The sequence below is a fragment of the Pieris rapae genome, chromosome 9, assembly GCF_905147795.1.
Source record: "Pieris rapae chromosome 9, ilPieRapa1.1, whole genome shotgun sequence".
Classification (NCBI taxonomy): Eukaryota; Metazoa; Arthropoda; class Insecta; order Lepidoptera; family Pieridae; genus Pieris; species Pieris rapae.
The window spans coordinates 266,932-285,753 of record NC_059517.1 but is presented as its reverse complement, the minus strand read 5'-3'; the positions used below and the strand labels follow the sequence as shown (position 1 = coordinate 285,753).

The following is an 18,822-nucleotide window of genomic DNA, read 5'->3' as shown; positions in this document are numbered from 1 at the left end:
CGAGATAATGACGTGACGGTAGTGCAATATACACGCTTTTAAAATACAACTTCCGTCATATAAACACGTCTAAATGAAGCTTTAGTGTGTGAGTCACGTTCCAACTTCTCATAATTTATAACAGAATCGTTTTAAATGCATTTTACTCAAGTAAATGATGAAGATTTGCAAAGATTGATTGCAAAATTATTTTATACGGTATTGAATTTAGACTAGGCTTTTAAGAGTTGATAAGCTTATTGGGCTGTTGAAGATATTAATTATGCTTGGTAAAAGTAAATGTTGTCAGGGAATAACTTATGTCTTTTACAAAGCGTATTTATTTCCAGAAATTTAAATCCATAAGCTACATGGATTAAATGAACCAATTCAGTTGAAAAAGCGTGATTATTTTGTTTTATAGACAAGCAGGCGATCTGCCTTCTGTGCCTGACACACGCCTCTAGCACTTTCGGGATAGGGAATTCCAGTTTTCTCGCGATGTTTTCCTTCACCAGACGAGTGTTAAATGCGCACTAAAGTAGGTAATAATAACACAAAGCGAATAATATGCAAATATTCATGTAATTAACTGTGCAATTCAATTTCGTATCACGTACGAGTAACCGCAATAACTATTAATTCTTATTAATAATGTTGAACGCCGTGACTTTTGACCCGACATTATTATCTTCGCCATTTTAATTGTCCCTTTATAATATAGCCTTTAGCAGTTTCTTGCTACTGAATAAACAACTATGTTATCAATTTGTAACTGCTTATTATCTAGTTGCACTGTAGTTGGTATGTAATAATTTGTTAGTACGTAATAAAGTCCTGAAAATAATAACAATTTATCTTTAGTAAGAAGGTCAAAGGTTTAGTAATTATTTATTACTTGGAGGTGAATCAACTATCGTAAATCAAATTTATTCTGATCGTAGTTTTGGTAACAATAGGATTTTTACTTTGCTTTACTTTTTAAGTTATTTCCATTGTTCTTCTATGTTTCATAAAATACATACGATTTTAAACCTACCGAAACAGTCTGTCTACTTATGCTTACAAATTCAATTAAACAGTAACGCTTTTACTTTATCGATCAAGTCCACATATGAAGTACAAGGTACATGTCTTAAATGTGTTCCCAGACTGACAAAGACTACGAAAGGGCGTTACTTCTGTCCTTTCCAACTGTGACAAATTGTCATAGATATAAGATATATTACGCGAAACTCCCTTACAATGGCTTAACGATGAATTATAGGATTGGAGGTGATTTTCAGAAATCCTGTTTATTGTACTGTTTATGGAATAATTCTTATTCCTTGTATTGGATTACAATACTTGCAATTGTGTTGGTTTCTTCACGTTCCTTTACCGGGTAAAGAAGTATAATGAATTAATTAAACACATATAGATATCCAATTATACACAGCCGAGACGAACGTGCGTTCGTTCGACCAGGGTTGATACTTACAACCACTGCTTAAGCTCATTTTACTTGACTTCATGTTTGCTTAATGTTATGTAACCATATTCAATTTTAAAAAAGCTTACTATATAATATTTTAATTCGATTAAGTAATAAGGAATGGAGGTAGGTACGATTAAATTGAGTTGTTGGCCGCGATAGGCAGGCTGAGAGCTGTTGACCGAGAATTAAGTTTCGCTACAATATTTACACTGATATTTTTGCATTTCAGTACCTAAACCATTGCCTCCTAGCATTCATAAATAAATTAAGTTTTTTATTTCAAATAATAAACTCTAAAAGAAAGTTATTTAATATACCTAATAGATAAATTTTATACAAAAAGGAAACAGTTACACGGTTTTAAAATTACTGTATATTCTTCATAGTCCCTTTAAATTCTTTCTAGCGCTCTGTCTTACTGAACTCCGCCCATAAATTGAGGCATTCTGATTTTTGAGGACATATACATAGTTACAGTTATCAAAATTTTTAATGGTATTATAATGAAAAATTGCTAAAAAAAATATTTTTCAACTAGATTTAAAAGTTTATGCTTTAGTGTTTCTATGTGCGACATTCTACACCATAATGTTAATTATGTGAACGCGATGACAGACTATTAAAAATTACACAACCTCGGATTTCCAATAACAAACACTTTATATTGTATATTTTATTCACGAATACCTTTATTATAATATTTTGTTTAAAATAATTTAATAATATCACGTAAGCTATAATAATATAAATCTCGATAGTGTATTTACTCTAACCCTCTAACACATTGGTGACATTAGTTAAGATTTTTCGCACTTAAGACAACAAAAATCTTTTAAGCAATCGAATTACTATTACTTATTTTGAGGTATGGGTACATTGATTAATTCTTCATACGGCACAGCGACGAAGAATTTCTCAATAGTTCTTATAGCTAAATCTACTGCATAGTCTACTATTGGTTTTCCAAATTCTTCCGCCACTGTTTTCCAATTTTCGTTGAGGAAGTTCAAAACTGTGGCACCTGAAAAACAAAGTAAAATTGTGCTTTAATTAGTTAAGTATCTTTTTTTAATTAATGTAATTACATAATTAATATAGTTTATTTTGTTTTAACAAAATCCTTTTAAATGCAGTTTTGAAAGTTTGCCCTTGTTACAGCGTGGACAATTTCAACATAATTAAGGCGAATACTGAAGATACTAAATGCAGGCATTCCATTTTTCGAGAATATTTAATCTGTTAAATTAATCGAAATACATGAAGGTTTATAAGAAACATATTTAAACTTCCACATCCGTTGATTGTTTATCCCTATTCCATATTAAACTACCAGATTGGACGTACGAAATATTAAGAATGTATCACAAAGGTTTTTTCTAAACTAATTATTTTTTAAGGATACACTTGACATCTTAAACGAATTGCTGCTTTAAGATAAATTTACGGCACTAGATGTAAATATGGAGGCGAAACTTAAGATTTTCGTTAATTATTTTTATGTATGCGGTGTGCGGTTTACTCGCATAATTAATTTTAGAGGTGCGTTTACCCTCGACACCCTTGTAATTATATTACCGCCCCGTCAGCGTTTAGGACTTAATTAAATTCATTTAGAAATAAAATATATGAAGTACTTTGTGTGCTTTTGTTGTGTTCGTTCGAATTTTAACGATGTGCCGACAAAACCCCCAAACATGGCACAATTATTGTCTAAAATGGCAAATAATGCCTTTTGAACAGAATATACTATGATTCAGTAACTAGTTATAACATAAACAATACGTTTTTGATTTGCAAAAAGAAATTATTATTCTAGTTAAAGATGTGTAAAGGTAGTACTTACTTAATTCTTTGCTTTCTTTAAATAGATTCTGTAAGTCGAAAGTCACTTTATCTCCGTAGTCGAAAGTGTATTTGTAGTTCCTCAGTGCAAAGTGGTTAATCCCTTTGGCATCTTTTGTGTATTTAGTATTAATATCAACCTTCATTCTAAGGTTGGCTGAAATAAGTTGGAGTTTAGTTTTAATACATATTATTTAGGTTTAAAGACTTTATTTTATTGTTAGATTCTGCTTAATATTCATTCATATCACGAGATCATAAACCCTTATATTGGTCGCATTGGTCCAGATAATCTTTTTAAAAGAACTAGACTTCTGATAAGAGCTATTACTAAATACATGACTGGTACTTACTCAGTTTGACTTTAGCGTCGCCCTCTCCATTTATCGGGAAGAGCAATATCTTCCCGACTGCGTCATACTGTCCTGTTATCGTTAAATTGCAGTGGAAGTCCAGAACAAAGTGTCGCTTCTCTAACTCAGAGCTAAAATATTTACAGTTTTATTAAAATAAATTTTGCAATTTAAAATTATAGACATTTAGACCGAATTGTATATGGAGTACCTACAATATTATACAAATTAAGACTTTTCACTAGCCTGTCACCACGATTTAATTTAATTTAATTAAACTACGAAAGTTTAATTAAATTACACTATTCAAATGTATATGAAATCTATATTTTGTTTCTGCGATATTAATACGTATTGTGAACGTGTTTGTTTAAACTTACGTTACATTAAATTAAAATAATTAACATAAAATTTATAAGTCATGCAACGATTGGCCTTATCGCTAACTAGCGATCAATTTCAGGCAACTCTAGTAAATAATAAGCAAAATAAAGAAATATTTAGGGTAAAGTTAAAGAAGGACACAAAAAATCATCAAGAAAATATGTAGTAGTTTCTATTAAAATGGAACAGAAGTAAAATTTCGGAAGCTAAATTCATTTATCTACGTTAAAGTCATGCGGTAACATTTCCCAAAGCTTTCAAGATTAATTTAATTAATTAACCTAGAATTGAGAGGGAGATATTGTGTCGGGGAGATTTTAGATCACTATGACATTTACCAAAACGTGTGTTTGTTGGTATTTTATGAATTAATGAAGAAGCATCACGAACAACAAAAATAAATACTACTTGACATTTTTCGTGAATTATATTGCCTTGACATTCGATTGTAATATTTTGATGAAACAAAGCCTATGTATGTATTCAGAGACGTATTCTGATCTAAGAAGACCACGGGGGTCCACTGTGTCCCAATTTCACTTACAGACACGTCACTCCGTTTGACGACGTCATTGTATCACACAAAATGTGATATCATTTTGTTTTTCGTTTCAAATACTCCAGACCATATTATTGAAATAGCTTTGATTTATTATGTTTGCTATTACTGTCTTATGTGTATTTTTAAGTTAAACTTTAGCTTATGAAAGTTTTTAATATCTGTGAAATTGGAAGTGAAACATATTACTAAGTATATGTTTCAATTCCAATTATGTAGTATCTTGGTATTTTGGGAAATAAACAAAACTAGAATGTTTACAAACTTACATTACATTATCAACGATGCAGTTTCTAAAGCCGGTCACTTTTCCCTGATAAAAAGTTACTTTCAGTCCAGTTAGTGGAATTGCTAATTTCTCAATGACGAACGGATCCAACGAGGGCACTCCAAGCTCAGGAAGGCCTTTTACGAATTCGGGAATAGCTTCCTGTGTTGACTTCACAAGGCATTCTCTGCTCGTTTCGTTGCACGGGTGGATAAAGTCAGCTGAAAAAAAAACAATTTGACGAAACAATTTGTCATAAAAGGTACTTAGACTTTTGTTTACTATGATAGTAAAAATCACGGTTAATTTAACATTTCATTATGAAATCTTCTTTACCCTAATTTTAAAACAACGGAAATGTTGTTATAATTTTGTATAATTAACTTTGTGAGAAATTGTAATGTGTATGTGATACTCAAATGTATTGTTCTTGAATGAATTCATCACCATTTGTATATTTAATCATACAAGTAATTAGTCATATCAAATACTCAATTTATCTGAAGATTTTTCTCACGGTTACCAATTAATAAAAAAACAATTACAATGACTATCATGATTGTATTCTTTAAAATTAGGTTCTGTAAGTTTATGCATATTATGTGATATGATATTAAAGTACCTTAAAAGTTAAATTGATCAACCTTCAATGTAGGAATAATATTTACTTTTTAATTTAGTTCGAGACTGTAATCTTTTGAATACTCCGAAGGTTTGAAAAATGATAACTGAGGCTCAAAATCGCAGCATGAAGCAGACAGTTTTAAAATTATCTGCAAAACATTATTCCAAACTAAACAATATATTGAATATTATCATTGGAGCCAAGCGAAAGCTTACGGAGTAATTCCATTTGCATAAAGTCTCGGTCCCTTTAATCAATCGGCATAGGACAAACGCGTTCTTTTTCGTTTACAAGTAAGTAGATTTGTTGGTATAAGAGAAGCCGGTTTCCTTACAATGTTTCACGGTATGGATGTGTTAATTGCTTACACTAAAATGGATATTCTAACTCTAATCGTCAGCCTAGGTAGGATTAAAACGCATGACCTAAGTGTTAAGAATACTCGCTCTAACACCTAGGATGTATAGTAGTAGTATTATGTTATATTCATACGACGTTATTAATATAGGGAATTGTATTTGAATGCCCAGATAATAAGGTTATGATGACCTTAATAAATGCGTGACCTTACGTTTTACATTATATTAAATTACATAGGCCGTATACAAGTTAACAAAATGTTTATAGATTGATTCTAAATTGCAGCATAAAAATATACAATATATGTATGTATAATAATAAATTAACAAAATAATAAAGCTACTAACTAGCTGATCTATAAGTGTATTTTGAATTAATTCATTTCCCGTTAAGCATAATAATTAAATAGATATCCTAATATTATTGTTTTATCAAATTATTTGCGACTTATGGGGATTTTTTTACCTTCACACCTAAAAAATTTATATTTTACAGATTTTTTATTTATTACAGTTTTAAGCCAATTAAATATAGGCTTAATAAAAGCTTTATATTGCATTCGGAAATCATAGTTTTGAGTTCGACAAGTTACACAATTAACTATTAATTTAATTAATTTACCACTCATTTTAATTTTCCAATTTGTATATTTTGTTCATAAATTACGGTATATTAACCTCGTATGTCTAAATAGTTTTACAATCAAAACCAAAATACTTACGTGCAATCCTTGCGTCTCCAAAACAGAGAAAACATAAGAGAAATATCACAGTATCCGTTCGTAAAATCATGTTAATGTTTGCTGCCTGGGTTCACCAACAGTTCTTGAATGAGGAATAAATGTTTTATATCTATGTAGAGACTATTGGACCTTCAATCTGACATTGCAGCCAGAACAGTGTTAACCGGTTGTTATAAACCACCGATCGTTAATTACTAAAAAAATTATTAACATTGTTTCTGTATTATATACTTTTGTTAACAAAATTGTTATCGCTTTTTTTTGTTCAAAATTAGTACCTCAATTTTACAGACGTACTTGTATGTTTAGTATAAGCGATATAAGTGGATACACTATATTTTTGCATTCACATTATTTAATTGATAGACCAATTTGTCTTAATTATTCAAAGTTTTATTTAATAAAAAAAAGAGTGTGTGTACTTATGTAAGTTATACTTCTTTGGCGTATGGAGAAAAAGAACTGAAATGCAGAAGTGATTCACGATAAATATTAAAATTAATCAAAAATATTTTATTTAAATAAATAAATTATTAGCAAATACTATTACCGTCGTATATGAAATTGATTTAAAAACGCCAAAATAATAGTTATTTATTCACACTGTTTAATTGTACTGTTACGAAACACGTGTTCTAAATATAAAAATACTAGAATATACAACTTGAACATAGGTATCGATTTCCATGCCAACTAGACCTAACTTTACGATGTCGAATTGAGGTGTTGGTGTGCGCGCGCCTCGAAAAAATTCACTGTCATCATTTTTCTCCATCGCGACACAAGAAGTTCAATAGAAGCTGTATGTAAAATAACAGCGGTAATGAGGAATAAAGCGTGTAAAATTCATATTATACAAATATTAATTTTCAACAACACTATAATGAGAAACATCTATGAAAGATTGTTTATTTTTCATATCATTTTTATATATCTGAACTAAACACCCAAAAATGTCAAGGTTAAAATCATCAAGAATCTCAAAAGCGATCTAATATAACCTCCGCAAGACATTTCCTTATATGTAATACATTATTCATATTTAACACAAATTTAATTTCTTTGAGCTTCGCTGCACACACATGTTTTCCTTGTTTCCGAATAATTATAATGAAACACGAAACACGAAACCTCATAAGATGTTTTGTGCGCGCGTTCTTAGCCCTGTAACACGCTCCTACTTCGCCTGGCCCGGTGGTAGAGGTTAAAAGACGGATTATAATAAACTAATTCTTTTTCTTACCTTCAATAACTTCATCTCGTGTGGAGCAAGGTGTAATGTTGCACCTCCATACAAGCATCTTGTGACTTTGATAAAATGGATTTATGATTAAAAGGTATGATAGTTGCCAGTTTTGCTAGTTCGTTCTACGCCTATGATTTGAGAACTGGCAGAAAAGTAATTCACATTTGATTAAATTTTAAGTGTTTCGTTAATATTTTTTAATGATTTTTATTAAGAATTACAGGAATGTAACAAAAATTGATATCACTCATGGATTTTGTTTCAATTCCTTTACTGCTACTTTACCTATGTGCCAAATAGGCAAAATAGCCGTAAAATTTCGGAATAATTAATCATCATAGATTTCAATTAGGAATAGTGATTCCGAGTTTTTGCCGATATGGACATACTTTTCTACAATTCTACGATGGGACGTTATATTATCAGAACAAAGTATAACTTCTAAAGCTTCAAGTCGCACATCCGGTAACATGATTGTTCTTTCCATCACCAATTTATAACACAATTACAATTTACGCTTAAAATTAAAGTGCTACAAGCTACAAACTACAAGTGTTGATATATTTTTCACTATTTCTTTTAAAAGTCTCTTTAGCTATATTTTTAAATAATAGTTTTATGTAAAATATATATGTAGGAATGAAAATGAAATATATAAATAAATATATTAGATTACGAACTTTAAATATAAAAAGGGAACACACATACTGACAAATATTTTTTTATTTTTATTCGTATTAATTTCATCTGAAAAAAATTACGTCAAACGATATAAATATGAAATCCAAAAGGATTTTTACAACTGTCGCCCTAACTAATTAATTCATACACTTAGAACAATTAATATCTTTAACTTATACATGTATATTACAAATTATTAATCAAATAAACAAGTCCAATCGTGTTTTTTTATTTTAAGTGTCGAGTAATTCTATTATTAGTATATATGACCTATACTAAGGTGCTATAAAAATATATTTAAGTATCTTAATATATGATACAAATTAAAATACTTATTGCTTCATCCGACTTTTTGATGCTAACGACACCGTTAATGATTCATTATTGGCTAACTATACATTACTACACAACTATAATACAAAGTCATATTTTTGTTATAATAAGAATTCAATGAATATTAAATTAAGGTAAAAATTACGCACAAACAAAATTTTTGCATTTTGAACAAGCTAGTCTTGCATTACTGAAAATTAAGTGAATATAGACAATATAAAGCAACACATATTATATAAAACTTAAAATATTATATTACAGTTTTTAGAAATTAACTTTGGTAAGTCAAACACAGCGATATAAATATTCAAAACCATCATCAAGAAAATTCAGTAAAAGTTTCATAAAATAAATTTGTATTAACTGTTTTAACCAAAGCTATTGTCTACCTCTGTTCATCTCATTGGTATCAATTGGATAGAATGAGTACTCCAGTTAAATAACTGAAATAAGACGGAATTAGTTATTTATAATACAAGACCAATTATGCTATATTTACATCGCTATTATGTGTCAAGCATGACGCTTTATTTTAAAACAAATGACGACGTATTATTATACGATAACCAAGTAGATATATTTATATCTCTTCATTGGTAACATAAAACCAATAAAGCCATTCTATATGTTTAAAATTATAATTAGTACTTAGGTATAGGTACATGAAGTAATTCGTCATAGGGGACGGCGTCGAAGAATTTCTTCGCTGTTTCTATTGTCACGTTCATTGCATAGTCCACAACTGGTTGGCCAAATTCTTCCGTCACAATTTTCCAATTTTCATTCAAGAATTGCAGTACCGTGTTGCCTGAAATTGAAACACTTAACATTATGGATATTTCAATTATTTAATGAATTAATACTATTATTTTATTACATTCATTATGAATGAAAGCTTCTGTGTACACTGCACAAAATAAAAAGTATTTTTAAGAGATCTCTTTAATGCCACGAGACCTATTAATGAGTTAGGTCGTCACGTATACCGATGAGCGTGGCGGGAGGAGTACAAGACTACGCTGGGCGATTACTGGTGGTGCCGTGCGGTATTAGTAGGTATGCACAGGAGCGAGGCATACTCATCATCATAGCTCTACACCTCAAAGCGTATGCGTAATGTATTTGCACACGAAACACAATTGACATAATATGTCATTTTAATAAATTCAAATAATCATTTTTTCATGTAGGTGAATGTACACTTATGAAGGTCAAAAAAGAAATATACATTGAATGCCTTAAATTTTACATTTAGGTACTGCCAGTTCTCAAATCATGCAACGGAAGAGAAGAACTGGAAATAAACTCTCTAAAAGTTTTTCTTTTATACAACGTTTGTAAGGAGCTGAAATAATGTTCCATATGACATCTTGAGTCCACCCGCCATCTAATACCCGTAATAATAATAGTAATAATTTTGTATCTTCTAAATCGTATGAAAACGTGATTATTTTTTTGTTAACTTTGAAACTGAATCAGAAATTCACAAAAATAAACGAGATACATACTCAGCTCCGGATTTCCTTTGAATAAGTTGTTGATTGTGTAATGAACTCGGTCGCCGTAATCAAAGGAGTATCTATAACTCTTTATGCCGAAGTGGTCGCGCCCTTCTTCGTCCTTGAAGTACTTTGTCTTTATGTTCAATTTTATTACTGAATTCACTGCAAACACAATTTATCTTTTGTAAGAAATAAAGAGGTTATTTTATGTGTAATTTAATAATTAAATATATCTGACAAAAGTACAGAAATTTGACAAAAGCAGCTTTAAATGATTCACAACTTGTCTTTTAACCACCATCTTTTACAATAAGCTTATCTTTTAATTTTATAAATTCAGAATAGTATTCATATTTTATTCGTTGAGACTTTTTTATCATAAAACATTTTAATGGTGTCATCAAATATATATTCATATTTATACAGATTATTACGTATTATTATATGCTATTATTGCCAAATGAGGCGGGTATATACATGATATTATATTTAATAAATTTACCCTATAGGTATTAAAATATATTAATGTTTGTAATAAATAATATTACCAATTTTTATTTTGGAGTCTCCTTCTCCATTTATCGGGAACAGCAGCAGCCTCCCAACTGCTGTGTACTTCCCTTTGATCGTAATGTTGCAGCGAATCTCGAGAATAAATACATTCCTTTCTAAATAAGCTCTGGAATACAAATAAATAAAAAGATTTACCGACTTAATAAAACAGGTGTACCTGCCTGTATGTATATCTTATGATTAATGAGTTGATCGTTTATGTAGGTTTGAACCATGAGGATGAAACTTTAAACTATGTATATGTATAAAAAAAGGTATAGCATTATCGTAGTGTTAATTTTGCTTCACTCATTACGTTCACAGTGCACATTTGGGTAAACCAACGCTGGTGGTACACAAAATTAATTTAATACAATTTCTTAAGTATGTTTGGCCACAAATTTCTTGTAAACTAAACACCGAGATTCTTGAATAACTGTACAGCCATGAATATTTAGATTTATTTCAGGAGATTAGATTCATTAAATTTTCCAATAATTTTTTATTATAAACCACATTATGCATCCGTGTGTACCTGGTCCTTTTATGGATCATCCTATCCGTTAGATGTCAGGCAGATTTTCGTTAAATTGAGGCAGGTCATAATATATAATACATTGTACTAAATCAATGATAAAAAGTAAAGACTATATAATTAGTTAATAGGATTTTCCTTGATATGAAGCCCTGCGGTCTTCGCCCTTAGATCGATATAAATTTTAGTGTGTTGTTCATGATAATTGCAATTTGATATATCTATTGCCTTTAATAAGTATGAAACCGATCAGTTTCTTTACAAACTCCTTTATATTGAAAGCCTTATTTATGAAACTAAGAAACAACACACTAACTGTTAACTTGCATGAATCAGCAGTCAATCAGATATAAGATTTTGTTTTCATTACAGGTTTAGTAAAATAGTTTAATTAGGTAACTCACTCAACATTCAGCACTTGGCACTTTCTAAGACCAGTGACTTTGCCATCTAGGAACGTAACCTTGACACCGGGAAGCTGAATTGGCAGCTCTTCGATTACGAAAGGATCTAGCGAAGGCACTCCAAGTTCAGGGAGGCCTTTGGAAAACTCCGGGATTGCGTCTTGGGTAGCTTGCACTAGACATGCTGACTCGGTTGTATTGCAGGGGTGTATAAAATCAGCTGGAATTAGAAATGGTTTCATTAAATAATGTGTCTACTACGAACTATAACTTAACTCAGAGAATTTGAGGAACGATAGACTGACATTTACAATAAATAAATTTATAATAATAACAATTTATTTGCAAGAATAAGGTACAAAAATGTTATTGGTACAAACTGAAGTTCGCATATTCTGCCACACATAATGGCGTGCAAATTTATCTTGAAAGAATAGAAATTACAGTTACATTATAAGTCTTATCAATATACGCCCGAACCCAATAATTAATCCACAATCTCAGATTAATAACAATCTGAGATCAGACTGTGACAGTCGATCGATCTCCTATCTGCATGCCAATAACCAAACCCTACGAAGACAATCCATTTTTGGCGACGGATAGAATGCAATCTTTTCGCTCTTTACACTCATGTTAATTGATAATCAATAAAAACCAAATAAAGTAAATAAAACCATCCAAATAATTTTGAAATATACAAAGCCTATGTTTAAAACATATCATGAAGCTTTTTAATTATCTTTAAGTAAAGTAAAGTTAAAATCTTAAGATACAATATTGGCACAGTTGAACTTTCATTTTCATACACCAATCCGACCTACCATGAATAGCTTGTATCGACAAATGGCTCTTACAATCCATCGATTGGTTATTGGCACAGATTCATCAATATTTGGATTAAGATGTCTACCTCAGATGGTCAAAAATGGATTGAGAAAGGTTATTGGGTTTGGGTGATAGTCAGTTCATATATTATTCTATTAATCCATCATCACAATGTAAAAATATATTATTACGTTATCAAATTAATATAGATTATAAAGTTTCACGAATTAATAGAATAATACATTTCTTTCAATGATAGCACGATAAGTCGATTTTTAAAAACTTTAGTAGTGTTTAATTGTTTATGGTATTATAAACCTTTATAGCCACACAAAAGTTTTTTCTATACTAAAGATATCAGCTGGATCGTTGAATCGTATATAGTAAAGTATACATTTGGAATGCGCATCTAATAAACGCATAAATTCATACAACATCGCAATTACTTGTTTAGTTTCATTGTCTCTATTATACGTTACAAACACGGGCCTTTTACAAGGTCACACAAATACAAACTTGACGGTAATTTAGGTCGCTTAAATATGGTGTTGGGCCCTCGACAATTGCTGTTACAATTTCAGCACAAATAAAGCTAATTTAGCGATTTAATCAAACGCCAAGTACTTAATCAACAAATGCAATCGTGAATTGCGACTATTATGGAGTGAATTCAGTTTATGCTAGCGACATAAACGTTATTATTGCTATAGTACTTATCGAAAATGCCACGAATTTGTCACAAAGCCACGATTTGATTATCGCGGAATATGTATATGTATGAATAATAAGAAGAAGAATAATCTATCTGTTCCTTGATTTATGTACTATAAATTGATATATCACTCATTAAAACCTGATTTGTACCTTGTATTTATCAATATTTCCATTTATGACAGAACCTTTATCCAAATAACTCACAAACGAAAGGTTAGACGGGTACTTTACTTTGCATGTCAGTAGAAATACAAAACTATTCATAGCACGCACAGACGCAAAACAGTAGAATTGACAAAATTATTTTAAATAGTGAAATGAAGTTTTTAACACAAGCGAGCGACTTCCACAACAAGTGATACAGGAAGAAAGCATATTTTATTTATGATGGTGAAAATTACGCAGATTGCCAGACGTTTGGGTGAATGCGGGACAGGGGACTAGTGCTGGGGATCGGAAGATTAAAAGTTTCATAATAATGTAAATAAATGAAAGTTACTAATGAAATGAACGAAGAGCGGTTCTGGTTTCCGCTTAGGCGGTTAAAATATTTTAGGTAAACACTTTACTAGTAAAGTTTGTTCGTTTGTCTTCTACACCGCACCCAAAGTAATTAATTAAACAGTGCACTGAAACTGAAAGTATCGCTTATTCCAATATGAAAAGTTTCGTGAGAGCTTATTGAGTTTAATCCATATTATTATTGCAAGCACTTGCCTTTGTATGTATAAAAACAAAAATACTGTTTTTTTATGTTACAGGGGGCAAAGAGGCAAAAGCTAGCAAATGCTCAACATGTTTAGTGATATCACGAGTACGTTGCCGGCCTTTTAAGAATCTCTTTTCTTGAAGGAACGGACGCCGAGGTGATAAGGGTGCAATTTCCTATTTTGCCTTGACAGCCGATGATTAAACTCAGCTGCAGGTCTTGTTCCTAAGCACTCCTCGAAACACTACCCATGGTAAATGCGGTAGAAGATAGAGAGATACTTGCACTACTTGGAGGCAATTGAGTCCAAGGGGGAGGCTCTAGCGGTTAGTTTGGACATAGCGAAAGCCTTCGATCGGGTGTGGCACAGAGCACTGCTCTCGAAGCTTCCAGCCTATGGGCTTCCCGAGAAATTATGCGATTGGATCTCCAGCTTTCTGGCCGATCGGAGCATCAAGGTCGTCATCGACGGAGCATGTTCCGACCTTAAACCCGTGAACGCTGGGGTCCCACAAGGCTGTGTTTTATCCCCGACCCTGTTTCTTCTGCATATCAATGATATGTTGCAACTTAGCAACATTCACTGCTATGCGGATGACAGCACTGGGGACACTCTTTACACTGGCCGGGCAAGTATTTCTCGGGCAGATGTCGATGAGTACCGGAACAAACTTGTGTCTGAAGTAGAAACCCTACTACGTGGAGTCTCTGACTGGGGCAGACTAAACCTAGTCCAATTTAACCCCAAAAAGACACAAGTTTGCGCGTTTTCCGCTAAAAAAACACCCTTTGTCGCTACTCCTCTTTTCGAAAACACTCTCCTTAAAGCCACAGCCAGCATTGGAATACTTGGCGTTGACATATCGAACGACGTTCAGTTTCGCGGTCACTTGGAGGGAAAGGCAAAATTAGCCTCCAAAAAGCTCGGTGTGCTCAGCAGGGCGAGACGGTACTTCACTCCGGGCCACCGCTTGCAACTATATAAAGCGCAAATTCGGCCCCACATGGAGTACTGTTCCCACCTTTGGGCGGGTGCTCCCCAGTACCAGCTTCTTCCACTTGACCGTATTCAACGAAGAGCGGTTCGAATCCTCGATCCTCGCGTTCGATCCTTTGGCGTTGCGTAGAGATGTGGGGTCTCTCTGCATCTTCTACCGCATTTACCATGGAGAGTGTTCAGAGGAGTTGTTCGGATTAATACCTGCAGCTGAGTTTCATCATCGGACGTCGAGGCAGAATACGAAATTCCACCCGTATCACCTCGACGTCCGCCGTTCCACAACTGCGCGTTTTTCCAGGCAGTTTTTGCCGCGCACCACCACTCTGTGGAACCAGCTGCCAACTGAAGTATTTCCGAACCAATTCGACTTAGGGTCCTTCAAGAAAAGAGCGTACCAATTCTTAAAAGGCCGGCAACGCACTCGCGAGCCCTCTGGCATTGAGGGTGTCCATGGGCGGCGGTATCACTTAACATCAGGTGAGCCTCCTGCCCGTTTGCCCCCTGTTCTATAAAAAAAAAAAAAAAAAAAACTTAACATCAGGTGAGCCTCCTGCCCGTTTGATATAGAACCCCCCTGTTCTATAAAAAAAAGAGATCCCACATTTCTATGCAACCTCATTGGCTGGTCGTTGACGATTCGAATCGCTTTTCGCTTGCTTCTACTAATTTTTAAATGACAATCAAATATATATTAATGGATATGTGGTAATAAAAACTTGTTTTACCTTTGAAGTGAAGATTACACATATTCAAATAGATAAATCTAAAGAGCTTCTTAATTAAAAAGACATCAGCGATCTTGTGTGTTATTAATGAAATCACTAATAACAAACAAGATTCTTATAATAGCTTTTTGATTGACAATGACATTAACTATGTAATAATAATATATACATATTTAAATACCTTATCACTTTTTAAACTCACAATAGAAAAACATAAATTATTATGGATTCAATTTTGTTAAATTAAATTTAGAAAAAGATTTTAATAATATACGACTATAGTTCTACAAGTATAGTGTCAATGAAGAGGAAAATTCGTTTTAGTTTCTAAGAGTAGCGGCGTACAACCCGTTGATTCTCAAGTAATTTACTGATCACACTTTACGCGGTTCCGATATTCTTCTCTTGCTATCCTAAGTTATCAGTAATACCTAAATTGGAGGTTGAAAATTCAAAAAATATGTTGGTATAATACTGGTAATTTATTAAACAATACTCGATGAAGAAAAACATCGCTGTGAAAGCAATACGTCCAAAACCCAAAATTCGACGTGTCATGCACAGACGGCTGACTTGCATATAATGAAAAAATATCAAGAAAATGTATTCATAAATTTGAAGCCAAAACGCAATTTTTTGTTATAATTTGCCTTATAATAAGCCTTATGAACTACTTTCAAGCCTGAGGCCATGAGTTCGATTCACAGCTGTAAAATAATTTTCGTCCTTCGCACTTTAAGAGTAGCTATAAGTTAGGTACAGAAGGATAATCACCAAATTGCCTATTAAAAAAAATGACGAATTTAGTGCAGAATTCTAAGACCAAATGATCGGTTTCCAGATTTTTTTCTAACACACAATGATGGACCTGGACAATTTCTAGATAATACAAATAGATAGGTCTACCTCCTTCGAAACCTATCAATTAGATGAATCGCGTGAGCGGCACCTTGCAGAGTTAGTGCGCCCGCGCGGTACTTCCAACAGTTGTGACCTCCGCCTCAAATTCTTGCTGGCATTTCACAGGTCCAGTCTCTCCATTACAACCAAATATTTGTAAATAATAAAAGGTTATATAGATATCTTACGTAAATTAACCTAACTTGAAATAATCGGGATAGATCGAGTTTAAGAACGTTGACAAAGTTTTGTCTTACCCGGACCTGTTGTGTTATCTTTTCTCAAAAAATGACTTGATGACTTATACGTTTAAATGTACCTATGGTTCATTGAGGGTTTCACCACAATAATAAAAATAAATAAGCAATATTGCCACATTTAGTACGCTATTGAGAGAAAAGGGAAGTCCAATTAATTGTAGGGTGACATCAAAGGTCTCACCAACACATGCGTTATTTTGAATGGGGGCTTAAGGTTTCCCTATTGGTAAGAAATAAAACCACATTATTACATAGTAATCATAGTAACGTCGTGTTTCGTCTATGTATGATGGCTTGTCGTAATCGGGGAAATTATGGAGAATTGAAATAAAATGAATTGCAATAAAATCTCAAAGATTTTGAGAAACATCGACGTAGAAATCATACATAAATTAGAGTAATTTTGTCCTTAAACTTATAACCCATTTGTCTTCCTGTTTTAATTAACGCAGCGTGTTTAAAATTATTTAGTTTAACGAATTAGTGGAGTAACAGTTATGATACTTTTTTTTTCGTCTTCGAGTTAATGTTTGAAAATGTTAAATTATTTTAGTATAGAAAAACATAGACAAAGTGGTGCCAAGGTATACTGTGAGGTTAGCCGAGTGCAAACATTGCATTTTTGATTGACAAACATCCATTTAAGTTGAGAAACCTGAAGACTATGCATAAATTGTACTGTGTGCCGAGGGTTAAGTGGTTTGCATGAAGAACTAAGCAATTTTATAGCGAAAAATCTGAGCAATTTTCTCAGTCTAGTCAGATATATAGTCATTTTATATAATGAGAAAATTGAACACTTCGATTTATAGATTTTAGAAATAGTGATTTAGTACTTAGACAGTTTTCATTTCCTACACTGGAATCTGGATAAGGGCTAGAACATTCTAGTACTAAGAAAACAATTACCTTAATTATGGGCGAAAACAGAAACGTTTCACACAATTGTATTAATAGTTACTATTATTTTTCACAGATATATAGGTCACACATTTATATCACTCGCCACATCTGTATTAATTTAATTTGAAAGACAATATTTTTTATAAATTATATTTATAATTCAAAACTGTAAGAATAATAACCTTTAATATGAGGTTTCGGTTAAATATCATTGATTTAAAAATCTTTAATGTCCTATTGTATAAGTAAACTAAAAATAATTCAATTTGTATTTTATTTTAAATCGGTACCGCGTTATTGCAGTTTATGAGATCGACATAACAAGTATAAACAACAATTTATATTTAAAGTTATATAAATTGTGATTGAAGCTTAGAAATTCTAGGTGGACCGATAAAAAGCAATAATAAAAGAAATAATGATAATTATAACTTACGCGCGAATTTGCCCGTTACTGCACAAATGAAGGCCGCCGAAACTGCCACAAAAGAGAAAACTATAACATGCCTTTTACACATGGCAACCACAGTCAATATAATATCACAGGATGATGATAACTCTGAACGTTTCAACCGAGGCACGTTGGTTAATGAGAAATGATGTTCCTTCTCATTTTCGATTGCATCAATTCTGGTTGCTCTTTGCCAATGTAGTCAGTTTTTCATGCAACGCTGCGTGCTAATCCGTTTTATAAATGTGTTTGCATCGCACGCTATGCACCGAACTGCCTGCGCCTAGACGCGGTCATATTCTGGACCTAAATATCGAAATCGTTATGCGATAATGCCCCACTTTCAATTACCAAGTAAAATAGGTACTACAGAATAAATATTGAATACAGTTTTGTGGTTTTCAATGTCATTATCTATATTTATCATAATTTAGTTAACTAACTAAACATCACACTGTTCGTGGTACCTTGTAAGATGTACACTTGAAAA

The 18,822-nt window shown here is 32.3% G+C and overlaps 2 protein-coding genes across 2 annotated transcripts; both read right to left on the bottom strand.

The window, feature by feature from the left end:
• Nucleotides 1-2,200: 2,200 nt before the first annotated feature.
• Nucleotides 2,201-6,764, bottom strand: LOC110992604 (circadian clock-controlled protein daywake). Its single transcript, XM_022258487.2, has 5 exons — nt 6,569-6,764; nt 4,864-5,083; nt 3,652-3,782; nt 3,300-3,455; nt 2,201-2,477 (listed from the first exon to the last, which is right to left on the bottom strand). The coding sequence occupies exons 1-5, from the start codon at nt 6,636-6,638 to the stop codon at nt 2,308-2,310; spliced, it is 747 nt and encodes a 248-aa protein (XP_022114179.2). The 5' UTR covers nt 6,639-6,764; the 3' UTR covers nt 2,201-2,307.
• A 1,837-nt stretch (nt 6,765-8,601) lies between these two features.
• On the bottom strand, nt 8,602-18,808 carry LOC110992594 (circadian clock-controlled protein daywake-like). Its single transcript, XM_022258477.2, has 5 exons — nt 18,318-18,808; nt 11,843-12,062; nt 10,900-11,030; nt 10,358-10,513; nt 8,602-9,657 (listed from the first exon to the last, which is right to left on the bottom strand). The coding sequence occupies exons 1-5, from the start codon at nt 18,397-18,399 to the stop codon at nt 9,491-9,493; spliced, it is 756 nt and encodes a 251-aa protein (XP_022114169.1). The 5' UTR covers nt 18,400-18,808; the 3' UTR covers nt 8,602-9,490.
• Nucleotides 18,809-18,822: the final 14 nt, after the last annotated feature.

Coding starts and splice junctions, on each gene's coding strand:
- LOC110992604 (XM_022258487.2), bottom strand. CDS start 6,638: ATGATTTTACGAACGGATACTGTGATATTTCTCTTATGTTTTCTCTGT. Junction 5,084..6,568: donor TGGAGACGCAAGGATTGCAC/GTAAGTATTTTG, acceptor TTTTTTTTTCAG/CTGACTTTATCCACCCGTGC. Junction 3,783..4,863: donor TGCATCGTTGATAATGTAAT/GTAAGTTTGTAA, acceptor TAAATATTTTAG/CTCTGAGTTAGAGAAGCGAC.
- LOC110992594 (XM_022258477.2), bottom strand. CDS start 18,399: ATGTGTAAAAGGCATGTTATAGTTTTCTCTTTTGTGGCAGTTTCGGCG. Junction 12,063..18,317: donor AGTAACGGGCAAATTCGCGC/GTAAGTTATAAT, acceptor TTCTAATTCCAG/CTGATTTTATACACCCCTGC. Junction 11,031..11,842: donor TGCCAAGTGCTGAATGTTGA/GTGAGTTACCTA, acceptor TTTGTATTCCAG/AGCTTATTTAGAAAGGAATG.